Consider the following 14,933-nt stretch of genomic DNA (forward strand, 5'->3'; position numbering starts at 1 on the left):
AATGTAAAGGTAGGTAATTTTAGGGTTAGGCGGGTAATGAGACACAACAATATATTTTACCAAAGCTGATACAATATTTCAATAATCGGACTGAGTGAGTATGGTATGACGTCAGTTTTAAAGGTGTTTCAGTTATATCAACAGTTTTGCGGGAATTGCACATGTACATCTGGCAGGCAGTCTACTGTCAACCTTAGACCTTCTGATAACTATGTCAGTAATGTTTATCTTGTCAAGTACGTTCACAATGAACATGCATATTACGAACTGACGTATATAACGAACTGTTTTAGTCGAGGTCACTTCTTCGAAAGCTGTATAACAAACTACGAATATATCGAACTAAAATTAGAGGTCCCTTTGAGTTCATATGCTGTCAGCTGTTCGAGCTTTTTGTATTATGTCAGTTGTCAACTGAAAACATTTCGTTGTGTGTTTCAACGCGATGTATTTGATGGAAGTTATTGTTTCTACTCGGTAATCGACACATCACACTCTGTAGTGTAAAATACGTTCATAACGAACACGTTTATAACGAACTACGGATATAACGAACTAAAGTTACAGGTCCCCTTGAGTCGTTATAACCATAGTTTACTTTATATAGTAACATCTGTAATGTTAGAACTATGGTAGTTCGAGGGAACCTGTATGTACTTCTCGAATAGGTGTGAGTGGGTGCGTTTGGTTTTAAGCCGCTCTTAGCAATATTCCAGCAATATCACGGCGGGGAACGCTAAAATGGGCTTCACACAATGTACCCTTGTTGGGAATTGAACCCGGGTCCTCGGCGTGACGAGCGAACGCTTTAACTACTAGGCTACCCACCGCCCCTTGCGAGTAGGAAGCTGGTTGCAGTACAGTTGGAATCAGCACTCAACATATTTCTATTAGTAACAGTTTTGGATATTTTGTAACTGCATAGGTTTGATTTATCTTATTCTTCGTCTTGATCTGAGCTAATCACCCCGTCGACGTAGACGTTAACAAAAGATGAACGTCTTAAGACGTCATATGTGCCGACAAATACGCTTACCTGAACTTCTGAAATGATTGTGTTTAGAATATCACCTAAACTGTTGCAGTCAGAAAATTAATGCATCATAAATGAATATAAGATCCGGCGGAATACAAACATCAAATACAGTCACATGATCGTTCGTTTCACTGATTACAAGGCGAGTTTACTTACCTATAGCCGTCATGTACTCTTCGAAGTTATCGCTAGAGAAAATCTCCCATTTTCCTGCTAAATTCGCCATTGTTAAGAATGGGAGATCCACCGTATACTGTTCAATCCTGAACTGTGATGCCAACAGTTTTATGGTGCGATGGAGACTGAATTTATTTATAGGAACCTCATCTGGAGGCAGGTTGCACGTGACACGTGCTGAGATCGTCTGGGAGTCAAATTATAGGGCGTTAGAGCAATCGTCCCACATCGCCGATAGCGGCCTTTGCTTGGCACTGGAGCTCAGGTGTATCAACAATTGGATTTAATCAATGTACATTGTGGTATGGGTGCTACATGTTGGAGAAAAATCTGTCTGTGTTGGTGTGTGACTGTGTCTGTGTCTGTGTCTGACTTAAATGTGTTTACCTAGCTTTTACAGAATAATGTTGATGCTAACTTTTTTTAAAAAGAGTGAGTGAGTTTGGTTTTACGCCGCTTTTAGCAATATTCCAGCAACATCACGGCGGGGGACACCAGAAATGAGCTTCCCACAATGTACCCATGTGGGGATTAGAACCCGGGTCTTCGGCTTGACGAGCGAACGCTTTAACCACTAGGCTACCCCACCGCCCCTTTTTGAAAAAGAAGTACCAAATACCAGCCCAAAGCTGCTGAACCTCATAAGATATGCTCAGGGGCAAATATAAAGTATCTTTTGTGGGAATATAAATTGGTTCAATAAAACGTAGAGTAAGAAATAAATTTGCAACTACGTTGCCCTAATATGTTTGAATTGCATCGTATTTGTGCTGAGAAAAGTATATTTATTGATTTTCAATGACTTGACGTCTAAGATACAAATCATATGTAGTGTATTATGCTATTTGTTCTTCATTTTTATAACGTTGAAACGAGATATGTCAGAAACACGAAACCGTGTACATTTGATCCTTGACCGCCGACTTACTACAAGTACAAAGTATAGTCAGTTGTTTATATCAGATATTTTCATTTAAAAATCAAATGTATGGTACACTGAAACTGCGAGGTATAGTTTCTTTTGCACTTCGGCTCATAAGTATGTTCATGTTTAAAAATGTCCCCATAGTATTCATTGTGTACCTGCAAAGCAGTGATGTATTTGTCACTGTGAATACTGGGACGTATATATTATATAGATGGAGCAGTGTAATATTGTCAAAACAAAGTTTGGCATATCCGGCAATGACGAATGAATACAAAAGATGTCGAGATGTGTTAGTGGATATGGATATGTCAAGAACTGTGTTTTATATGACAAGGTTGGGATGTTTATCTTCCCGTGACATTCTGGTGATGGTTTGCTGCGGGCTATAGTCAGTTACGAAACATGCACATTGGGCACAAGCGTTAATTCTTGAAAGACAAAACGTGGACCAGCAACTAAAAGCGTCGGTATGTTGACCCGATAGCCCTGTCCAGTGGAACTTCCATAGAAATGCACCCGTAGAGGTCCGGGTCAGAATTGGTCTTCAACAACCCATGCTTGTGGTAAGAGGCGACTAACGGGATCGGGTGGTCAGGCTGACTTGGATTACACGTGTCACCGTATCCCAATTGCGTAGATCGATGCTCATGCTGTTGATCACTGGATTGTATGATCCGGATTAATTATTATTTACGGACCTCCGCCATATAGCTGGTATATTGTTGAGTGCAGCGTAAAACAATTACCAAATCCATGGAAATACATTTGTGGGATGGCTGTCATAGTGATCCCAACCCACATCAGAAGAGACCCACCCCTAAATCTGTTATAGCATGGATCTTCTCAGACAAGCTCACACATAAACAGAAATTACAGTGTGAATCTGGATTACACCAGGCCATCAGCGACTACAACAGGTTCAATTCACGATTTGTTAACAACAAGATGTCCCAGTCGTCTGGCGAACGTAAACGACGTTGTGGCTGGATGTCTTGGCTCGATTTTAAAAAATCGTTATTTGTTAATAATCAATCCTGTAGATGTTTTGTTCATCAAGATATCCCTGTGCAGGACCAGTCATAAACAGTTTCTGTTTGCAGAGAAACATGTTCCAATGAAACACATTGAACATACTAGCTACCTCTCGTTGAGTTGCCAACTGCCCTTCCGCGTTCATCACGTTGTAGACGACGAATTCCCAATCTGATCACAAATACTGTATTCAAGCAAGAGTAGTCAGTGAGTTTGGTTTTACTACGCTTGAACAATATTCCTGCAATAGCACTTCAGGGGGTCACCAGAAATGGACTTAACCTGGCGCGTAGCAAGCCATTTTCCCCGTGTAAGCCCGATAGGTAGCAAAGCGTTATATTTCTATAGTATTGGGAGCTTGCCCAACCTTTTGAGCAACAATCATATGTAAGCCCGGCCTTTCTTTGATAACGGTAGCTACGCCCCTGTTCACACACTGGGAAGAATACCGAGGTCTTCGGTGAGATGAGGGAACGCTTTAACCACTAACTACTAGACTAACCCACCCCAACAACAAGAGTAGTTTCATTTTTGTGGATAATTAAAGTCAACAATGAACCAATACCTCAGAGCATTTTGACAAGATTGCAAAAATTAGAATAAATCTTTCCCACGTCCACATATGAATTGTTTGCAAAGTTTTAGGCCTTAGGAACTCCAGCAGTCATTTGTAAAGCTGACATCTCGTCTTCAGACCGAATATATCATATATATTTCATGATCCCCTTCTTTCAGCCTGGTTCCCTGGGTCTGTTGCGCCTGCGCTACGCTCCGACACTCGATCAGTGTCGGAGCGTAGCGCAGGCGCAACAGACCCAGGGAACCAGGATGCCCTTCTTTGCGTAGACAGCATATATCAATAAACAGAGAAGGGGAGATGTCAGTAACGTCTTATCTGCACCATCTTGTTATCAGCGTGCTGCTACGTCGACTCCGCCTTCCACAATATTCCCTAATGCATATTGCCGTACCAGCTTCTGCATCTCGACCATGCAGGTTATGGGAGGACGCGAACATTGCACTGATAAATAGCTGGGCCCGAGGCAGAATAGATAGCAGTATCATTGGATGTCTAGACGTGGCAAATTTTGCCTCCCAATTTTTGAGAAGAGAACACCTCATTTCCGAGACTTTTATCATGTTTTGTCAGATAACATAATAGTTCGCATATCGAAGGAGAGTGAGACACAGAATTCCATCTTTGTGGTGTTTGCGATGGTTGTGTTCTGACACTCATACATACCATGGGATGTTCCACCTAGCGACGCCAGCGCTACGATGATCGTAACGTTTATATTGTACCATATCCCTTTCTTTTCTTTTCCTGCACCTACAAATCATTAACTGTGAAATTATTGGTTTGTAATGATTGGCTATGCTAGGTTACATGGAAAATATTACGGCATTTTTTGTAAATGTACGGAGGGGTGTGTGTGTGTGTGTGTGTTTGCAATGGGTGGTTTAAGGTAAAGAAGTGCTGGTCCAGGTCCAGCGTTGAGGTTAAGGATGGGCATGATGGTCCGGGATAAGGGTTAAAGATTTATGGTGAAATGTCCTGTGCAAGAGGGAAAATTTTGGAAGGGAGTGGTAATCCAAAGACTAGATTCGTAATTGAAGGAAGGCATAAAGTGTGATGGTTCATGGGAAGGGTGCTGTTTTAAAGGAAGGTTTGGTGGTCCAAGGGAAGGGAATGGGATTTAAGGCAAAATGTGGTTGTCTAAGGAAAGGTGTGATAGTTTATGGGAAGGTGTCATTGTCCAAGGGAAGGGAATATAGCTGAATGGAAAGTGTGGCGGTCCAAAGGAAAGGGTGATGGTTTAAGGGAAAATGTGATGATCCTAGGGAAGGGTTGATAGTTTAAGGTCAAGAATGATAGTCCAGGGTAAGGGATGACGGTCCAAGGGAAGGAATGATGGTTTGGTGGAAGTGTGATGGTCTAGGGGAGGGGGTGATGGTTTAATGGAAAGGGTGATGGTCCAGCGGAGGGGATTGATGATGGTTTTATGCAAAGTGGGATGATTCCTGGGAAGGATAATGGCTGAAGGAAAGGTGTGATGGTCCAAGGGAAGGGATGATGACTTAATGGAACGTGTTGATTGTCCAAGGGAAGGGATGACAGCTGAAGCCACAGTTAAGGGAAAGAATGGTTTAAGGGAAGGCCTGATGGTCCAAGGTAAAAGGTGATGGTTTGATGATCCAAAGGAAGGGTTTGCTGTCGTAGAGAAGCTGCTAAGATCAAGTTTCCATTAAAACTGTGCATTTAATGATAAAAGCACAAAAGTTTGTCATCCTTTTCAAGAACATTTCTGATTAATTTCCGATATGGAGGCACATAATATATATTTTGTCCGTGTGCGCATGTGCAGTAGACAAAACATGCCGTACTATTTTCAGTGTTTCATCTTACATAGTCAGCAGGGCCAATCATTACAAACCAATAATTTCACAGTTAATGATTACAAGACCAGGAAAAGAGAAGAAACAGAACACCCCCAAAATGTAAATGCTCCCTCCATCCAAAATGGCAGGTAGCAGATAGGTTTTCGAGTAAAGAGTTCCATGACAAAATATAAATATGCTATGGTTTCATCTGACCAATACTGACGTACTATTGGGCAAATGAATTCCAGGATAATTCACAAGTTATAATTTTGGGTATTTTTAACAATAAAGTCTTTAAGTTATTAGACTCAAAGGCAAGTGTGGCAGATAATCCAGATTTGTCTTTCGCAAGGGAGCAGTCATTATTTTATCATGATTTTGTTCCAGTAAACATCATCACTAAACCGCACTTTTATTGTTTAATATTTTTTGAAAACCAATCACAATTATTGCATTTCAGTGACAATTTTGCCTAAATCGATTTTACAAATGTCAGATAAAATATTTTCTATACGTTTTCTTTAGAAAATACCATTTCGGCATAATTAAGTTTTGAGGTTTTGTTTTCCAGGATGATTGATGATAATACACTAAGTTTATGTTCAAAAACTATTTTATTAGAAATTGAAAACTCATGGTGACACATTAGTCGTCTTCGCTTACAGCCCCCGTGACAGATATAGTACAAATGACAAGTTAGGATATTGAATTTGGACATCATGCTCAAGGCCACTGTGGTATGTATGCATGAGCATTAATCATGCAATAACACACCTTTTAAGATGAGTTCGAAATCCACGCTGGTGCATATGTTATGAAAAAAAAAATTACACGGATTTAAATGGTAACTGTAACACATTTTACTCTGATTTCAACAAAAACAAAACTGAAATTGAAACATGCAATCAATACTGCAATCTGGAAAAAAATACACATAACGTGAACATCAACAATGCTGAACGTATATTCACCATGGCTACCCCACAGTTTTTAAACAATGGTTGTATGAAGCACCACTGGCGACCACTCTATTACCATGTGAAGCCATCTCTCACACTTATAACATCTGCCAGTCTCCTCCTCTTACTGCCAATCAAGCATCGCGTACTTAGCATCCCGATGCAGTGTATGCCTCGATTCTTCACTTATTTAAACAGCATAAGACCAATCTCGAACTTGGCATCTAACATAGTCCGAAAGATGTTCAATGAGGTTTATATCGGGGTTCCTTGCGGGCCATGGAAGAAGAAGAATTTATTTCGGTATATAGGCCATTGGCCCGTGTACAATAAATGCAAAGTGATATATGATATATAGACAATATGGTTTAAACACATATATATACATGTCTCTTCTAATATTGATAGAATTCCTTTTGGATAGTGCATGTTTAATAAATAATGAAATTTTATAAGTAAATTCTTATCTTTGCATGTTAACAACTTATGATATTTGCTTAAAACAGATGGACAATTAAATTCTGGTAGGTATTTGCTTCTTAAATTTGCATATGCATCACAGACAAGTACAAAATGTAATTCATCTTCAAAATTATAGCGGTTACACATTTTACGTATTTTGCTTAACCCACTGTCATCTTGACATCTTACGTTACATAGGAGAGGCAATTGTTGAATACGTAATAAGCATAAATAACGGCGATATTCCTTTAGATGTACATTAGAAATATAGTATTCAACATCCAGTAGTGACTTTAGTGATTTGTAATAAGATAAACGTGCTGATTCATTTATTTTGCTAAACATATTTTGCTTTGCAGAATCTACAAGTCTTTGTTTAAACATAAATACAAAATCATTTACACTACCAACTTCTTGGCTTACCCACACAAAACCAAATCCATACGTGTTTAACAATATTCTTATATAAGATGCCCAAGTAATTCTGCTACAATCATCAAGCTTTTTCAAAAGAATATAAGATTGCTTGGGGTACCTATCGGTAGCCATACATAATAGTTTACACCAGTACCGGATACATTTGATTTGATAGTCAATACTAATACAATATCTACCGCATTCTGCTAATACTGCGTTACTGGACACATGCTTACCTACACCTAGTACAAATTTACAAAAATTAGAGTGGAATTTGTTAATAGCTTGTCTATCTTGGTGACCCCATACTTCTGCACCGTAAAGTAATATTGGCTTTATTTTACTGTCAAAGAGCTTGAAAAGAACACTTGCAGACATATTTGGATATTTATAAGATACCCGTTTGATAGCAAATAGGGCTTTAGTGGCTTTAGTGGTAAGTGTCTCGGTACATTTAGTCCATGACAGTCGAGTGGAGAACATTATTCCGAGATAGTTATAATATGTTGAGCATTTAATCTGTGATCCGTGTAAATACCATTTTTCATAATTTCGTAAGAAGCCTCCGTTCCGAAAGACAAGGATTTCCGTTTTGTTCATGTTGACTTCCATTCCCCATGTCAGACAGTAGATGTGTAGAATATAAATTTTTCTTTGAAGTCCAATTACAGAATCGTCGAATATACATAGGTCATCAGCAAAAAGTAACAGGAACAGCTCCATAAATTCAGGGTCGACGAATATTCCTCTAAGATTGGCATTTTCCAACATGACTTGAAATTCTGAAATGAATATTGTAAAAAGGAAAGGGCTGAGGGCGCACCCTTGTCGCACACCGCTCAAACATTGAAAATAGTCGGAGATTGAGTTGGTGCCTGTTCTCACGGCTGACTGTATTTTAGAGTACATATCCCTTAGCACATTTGATATTCTGCCATGGATATCGTTTCTGATTAGTGTGTACCAAAGAAGCTGTCTATTAATTGAATCGAAGGCCTTTCTAAAGTCCACAAATATGCAATAAAAGCGACCGCCTCGTTTTGAGAGATATTTCTGAATCAAACTTTGAAGAGTGAATATATTGTCAGTTGTACTGTAGTTCTTCCTGAATCCAGCTTGGGCCTCGGGGATTTTATCATAAACATCTGCAAACGATTGTAAACGTTCATTAAAAATTGAGCAAAATATTCTCCCAAAACATCCATGAGGGATATGCCTCTATAATTATTCACATCGTTGACGTCACCTTTCTTGTGAAGAGGTACGATTATACCCTTGGCCCACTCAATCGGATAATTTCCGGTGACTAATATCTCGTTGAAGATGGTAGTTAGATATGGAGCGAGTAAGTCCCCACAACATTTCACCATCTCTGTCTTTATACCATCTGGACCTGCTGCTTTACCGTCTTTTAAGTTCCTAATAGCTGCCTTGACCTCTTTACGGATATATCCCTATTGAGCAGGTACATAATGTCATCATCCTGACATACATCACATGACAGACTGCAGTGATCAAGTAGAATTTCCTCTGCTTTGTCGAGATGGAGTTGATCGACCGAGTTGCCTGTTACATTCAGAACTTCTTTGAAATATTCTGTCCACTCGTCCTGGCATATATATGTTGTTACCTTTCTGTTACTTGACATTTTCTTTATTTTTGCCAAAACGCTCTGTTATTGATATCCACATCAGTCAATTCATTTTATCTGTCGATCTTGGTATTGTTTTTCTTACTTCGACACAAACCTCTGTAACTATTCCTGAGTTTAATGTATTCAGTCAATATTTGTTTATCACCAGTAGTTCTGAATTTGTTCAATAAACCGAATTTCTTGTCCTTGAGGTTTTACACTTGCTGTCGTACCATGCGTTGTTCTCTCGTTCCTGATATGGTCTGCTCACCATACCACATACTACAGCAGCATCTTGTATTGTTTGTGAAATATCATTGACAATAAAGTCGATGTTGTCAACGTGATCTTGAAGTAATAAGTCCATATGTATGTTGCTTAAGGATGAAGATACAATGTCCCTAAATGTTACTGAATTGTTTGCTTTCCATACGAATCTGGGAATACTGGTTCCATTCGTGTCTACGCCTGTGTTCTGCCTAGCTGCAGTGCCGATGTTGAATGTAACCTTCATGGTGATGTTTCGATGGAATTGTTCTCTAGAAAGGGTGAAGACGGCACGAGACGGCCTGGCGTTGTAATCCATGAATATATGAAGATTGGCAAGGTTAACAAAATTTGGTCCCATGGCCGTATCCAGTACTTCCTATCGAAAACATTCACTTTTGTGTTTCCCAGGTACTGTAATGAGATCCAACTTGCAGCCATACGAAACACAACTGCACGCCATCACTGATGGATTCAGCTGCATAGATCAAAGGGAAGGGGTGATGGTCCAGTGGAGGGCATTATGGTTTAAGGGAAGGTGTGATGGTCCAGTGGAGTATATTATGGTTTAAGGGGAAAGGGTGATTGTCCAGTGGAGGGCATACTGGATTAAGGGAAGGTGTGATGGTCCAGTTAGAGTGCATTATGGTTTTCAGGGAAAGGTGATGGTCCAGTAGGTTGCATTATGGTTAGGGGAAAGGGTGATGGCAGTGGATGGTTTATGGGGAAGGGGATGGTCCAGTAGGTTGCATTATGGTGTAGGGGAAGGTGTGATGGTCCAGTGGGGGCATTATGGTTTAAGGGAAGGTTTGTTGGTCCAGTTGAGGGCATTATGGTTTAAGGGAAGGTGTGATGGTCCAGTGGAGGGCATTATGGTTTAAGTGAAGGTGTGATGGTCCAGTGGAGGGCATTATGGTTTAAGGGAAGGTGTGATGGTCCAGTGGAATGCATTATAATTTAAGGGAAGGTGTGATGGTCCAGTTCGGGGCATTATGGTTTAACGGAAGGTGTGATGGTCCAGTGGAGTGCATTATGGTTTAAGGGAAGGTGTGATGGTCCAGTGGAGTGCATTATGGTTTAAAGGGAATGTATGATGGTCCATTTTAGGGCATTATGGTTTAAGGGAAGGTTTGATGGTCCAGTGGGGAAGGTGTGATGGTCCATTGGAGTGCATTATGGTTTTCAGGGGAAAAGGGTGATGGTCCAGTGGAGGGCATTATGGTTTTAAGGGAAGGTGTGATGGTCCAGTGGAGGGCATTATGGTTTAAGGGGAAGGTGTGATGGCCCATTGGAGTGCATTATAATCTAAGGGAAGGTGTGATGGTCCAGTGGAGGGCATTATGGTTTAAGGGAAGGTGTGATGGTCCAGTGGAGGGCATTATGGTTTTCAGGGAAAACTGTGATGGTCCAGTAGAGGGCATTATGGTTTAAGGGAAGGTGTGATCGTCCAGTGGAGTGCAATAATGTTTAAGGGAAGGTATGATGGTCCAGTTAGGGGCATTATGGTTTAAGGGAAGGTGTGATTGTCCAGTGGAGGTCTTTATGGTTTAAGGGAAAGTGTGATGATCCAGTGGAGGGCATTATGGTTTAAGGGAATGTGTGATGATCCAGTGGAGGGCATTATGGTTTAAGGGAAGGTGTGATGGTCCAGTGGAGGGCATTATGGTTTAAGGGAAAGTGTGATGGTCCAGTGGAGGGCATTATGGTTTAAGGGAAGGTGTGATAGTCCAGTGGAGTGCATTATGATTTAAGGGAAGGTGTGATGGTCTAGTGGAGGGCATTATGGTTTAAGGGAAGGTATGATGGTCCAGTGGAGGGCATTATGGTTTAGAGGACGGCGTGATGGTCCAGTGAAGGACATTATGGTATAAGGGCAGGAGTGTGATGGTCCAGTGGAGGGCATTATGGTTTAAGGGAAGGTGTGATGGTCCAGTGGAGTGCATTATTGTTTAAGGGAAGGTGTGATGGTCCAGTGGAATGCATTATGGTTTAAGGGAAAGTGTGATGGTCCAGTAGGGGCATTATCGTTTATGGAAGGTGTGATGGCCCAGTGGAGGGCATTATGATGTAAGGGGAGGATGTGATGGTCCAGTGGAGGGCATTATGGTTTCAGGGGAAAAGTGTGATGGTCCAGTAGAGGGCATTATGGTTTAAGGGAAGGTGTGATGGTCCAGTGAAGTGCAATATGGTTTAAGGGGAAGGTATGATGATCCAGTTGGGGGCATTATGGTTTTAAGGAAGGTCCGATGGTCCAGTGGAGGGATTATGGTTTAAGGGAAGGTGTGATGATCCAGTGGAGGGCATTATGGTTTAAGGGAAGGTGTGGTGGTCCAGTGGAGGGCATTATGGTTTAAGGGAAGGTATGATGGTCCAGTGGAGGGCATTATGGTTTTATGGGAAGGTGTGATGGTCCAGTGGAGGTCATTATGGTTTAAGCGAAGGTGTGATGGTCCAGTGGAATGCATTATGATTTAAGTCCATGGAAGGTGTGATGGTCTAGTGGAGGTCATTATGATTTAAGGGAAGGTGTGATGGTCCAGTGGAGGGGATTTATGGTTTAAAGGACTGGGTGATGGTCCAGTGAAGGGCATTATGATTTAAGGGAAGGTATGATGGTCCAGTGGAGGGCATTATGGTTTAGGGAATGTGTGATGGTCCAGTGGAGTGCATTATGGTTTAAGGGAAGGTGTGATGGTCCAGTCGAATGCATTTATGGTTTAAGGGAAGGTGTGATGGTCCATTGGAGGGCATTTATGGTTTAAGGGAAGGTGTGATGGTCCAGTGGAGGGCTTTATGGTTTAAGGGAATGTGTGATGATCCAGTGGAGGGCATTTTAGTTTAAGGAAAGGTGTGATAGTCCAGTGGAGTGAAATAAGGTTTAAAGGGAGGTATGATGGTCCAGTTGGGGGCATTATGGTTTCAGGGAAAAGTGTGATGGTCCAGTAGAGGGCATTATGATTTAAGGGATGGTATGATGGTCCAGTTCGGGGCATTATGGTTTAAGGGAAGGTGTGATGGTCCAGTGGAGGGATTTATGGTTTAAGGGAAAGTATGATGATCCAGTGGAGGGCATTATGGTTTAAGGGAAGGTGTGATGGTCCAGTGGAGGGCATTATGGTTTAAGGGAAGGTGTGATGGTCCAGTGGAGTGCATTATGGTTTAAGGGAAGGTGTGATGGTCCAGTGGAGGGCATTATGGTTTAAGGGAAGGTGTGATGGTCCAGTGGAGGGCATTATGGTTTAAGGGAAGGGTTGATGGTCCAGTGGAGGACATTATGGTATAAGGGCAGGAGTGATGGTCCAGTGGAGGGGTGCATTATGGTTTAAGGGAAGGTGTGATGGTCCAGTGGAGTGCATTATTGTTTAGGGGAAGGTGTGATGGTCCAGTGGAATGCATTATGGTTTAAGGGAAAGTGTGATGGTCCAGTAGAGGGCATTATGGTTTATGGGAAGGTGTGATGGTCCAGTGGAGGGCATTATGGTTTTCAGGGGAAAGGGGATGGTTCAGTAGGGGGCATTATCGTTAGGGGAAAGGGGTGATGGTCCAGTGGAGTGCATTATGGTTTAAGGGAAGGTGTGATGGCCCAGTGGAGGGCATTATGATTTAAGGAAGGGAGGATGTGATGGTCCAGTGGAGGGCATTATGGTTTTCAGGGAAGTGTGTGATGGTCCAGTAGAGGGCATTATGGTTTAAGGGAAGGTGTGATCGTCCAGTGAAGTGCAATATGGTTTCAAGGAAGGTATGATGATCCAGTTGGGGGCATTATGATTTAAGGGAAGGTGTGATGGTCCAGTGGAGGGGATTATGGTTTAAGGGAAGGTGTGATGATCCAGTGGAGGGCATTATGGTTTAAGGGAAGGTGTGTGGTCCAGTGGAGGGCATTATGGTTTAAGGGAAGGTGTGATGGTCCAGTGGGAGGTCATTATGGTTTTAAGCGAAGGTGTGATGGTCCAGTGGAATGCATTATGATTTAAGGGAAGGTGTGATGGTCTAGTGGAGGTCATTATGGTTTAAGGGAAGGTGTGATGGTCCAGTGGAGGGATTATGGTTGAAAGGACTGGGTGATGGTCCAGTGAAGGGCATTTTGATTTAAGGGAAGGTGTGATGGTCCAGTGGAGGGCATTATGGTTTAGGGGAATCTGTGATGGTCCAGTGGAGTGCATTATGGTTTAAGGGAAGGTGTGATGGTCCAGTGGAGTGCATTATGGTTTAAGGGAAGGTGTGATGGTCCAGTGGAGGGCATTATGGTTTAAGGGAAGGTGTGATGGTCCAGTGGAGGGCTTTATGGTTTAAGGGAATGTGTGTGATGATCCACTGGAGGGCATTTAGTTTAAGGAAAGGTGTGATAGTCCAGTGGAGTGAAATAAGGCTTAAAGGGAGGTATGATGGTCCAGTTGGGGGGCATTATGGTTTTCAGGGAAAAGTGTGATGGTCCAGTAGAGGGCATTATGATTTAAGGGAAGGTGTGATCGTCCAGTGGAGTGCAATATGGTTTAAGGTAAAGGTGTGATGGTCCAGTAGAGGGCATTATGGTTTAAGGGAAGGTGTGATGGTCCAGTGGAGGGCATTATGGTTTAAAGGAAGGTGTGATGGTCCAGTGGAGGGCATTATGGTTTAAGGGAAGGTGTGATGGTCCAGTGGAGGGCATTATGGTTTAAGGGAAGGTGTGATGGTCCAGTGGAGGGCATTATGGTTTAAGGGAAGGTGTGATGGTCCAGTGGAGTGCATTATGGTTTAAGGGAAGGTGTGATGGTCCAGTGGAGGGCATTATGGTTTAAGGGAAGGTGTGATGATCCAGTGGAATGCATTCTGATTTTTAAGGGAAGGTGTGATGGTCTAGTGGAGGTCATTATGGTTTAAGGGAAGGTGTGATGGTCCAGTGGGGGGATTATGGTTTATAGGACGGGGTAATGGTCCAGTGAAGGGCATTATGGTTTAAGGGAAGGTGTGATGGTCCAGTGGAGGGCATTATGGTTTAAGGGAAGGTGTGATGGTCCAGTGGAGTGCATTATGGTTTAAGGGAAGGTGTGATGGTCCAGTGGAGGGCATTATGGTTTAAGGGAAGGTGTGATGGTCCAGTGGAGGGCATTATGGTTTAAGGGAAGGTGTGATAGTCCAGTGGAGTGCATTATGGTTTTCAGGGGAAAGGGGATGGTCCAGTAGGGGACATTATGGTTATTGGAAAGGGTGATGGTCCAGTGGAGGGCATTATGGTTTAAGGGAAGGTGTGATGGTCCAGTGGAGTGCATTATGGTTTAAAGGAAGGTGTGATTGTCCAGTGGAGGGCATTATGGTTTCAGCGAAGGTGTGATGATCCAGTGGAGGGGCATTATGATTTAAGGGAAGGTGTGATGGTCCAGTGGAGGGCATTATGGTTTAAAGGGAAGGTGTGATGGTCCAGTGGAGTGCATTATGGTTTCAGGGAAAAGGGTGATGGTCCAGTAGCTTGCATTATGGTTTAAGGGACGGTGTGATCGTCCAGTGGAGTGCAATATGGTTTAAGGGAAGGTATGACGGTCCAGTGGACGGCATTATGGTTTAAGGGAAAGGGTGATGGTCCAGTGGAGGGCATTATAGTTTAAGGGAAGGGGTGATGGTCCTGTGGAGGGCATTATGGTTTAAGGGAAGGTGTGATGGTCC

At 42.2% G+C, this 14,933-nt stretch overlaps 1 protein-coding gene across 1 annotated transcript in view; it reads right to left on the bottom strand.

Moving 5' to 3' along the window:
* The window catches only part of LOC124291506 (fatty acid-binding protein, heart-like), a 57,440-nt gene extending 56,112 nt beyond the window's left edge, over positions 1–1,328 (bottom strand). The window contains exon 1 of the mRNA XM_046728492.1: positions 1,193–1,328. Within this exon, the coding sequence (XP_046584448.1) occupies positions 1,193–1,262 (70 nt within the window). The 5' untranslated portion in view covers positions 1,263–1,328. The remainder of the gene's footprint in view (positions 1–1,192) is intronic.
* Positions 1,329–14,933: the final 13,605 nt, after the last annotated feature.

The sequence above is a fragment of the Haliotis rubra genome, unplaced genomic scaffold, assembly GCF_003918875.1.
Source record: "Haliotis rubra isolate DU_JTF1 unplaced genomic scaffold, ASM391887v1 Scf493, whole genome shotgun sequence".
Classification (NCBI taxonomy): domain Eukaryota; kingdom Metazoa; phylum Mollusca; class Gastropoda; order Lepetellida; family Haliotidae; genus Haliotis; species Haliotis rubra.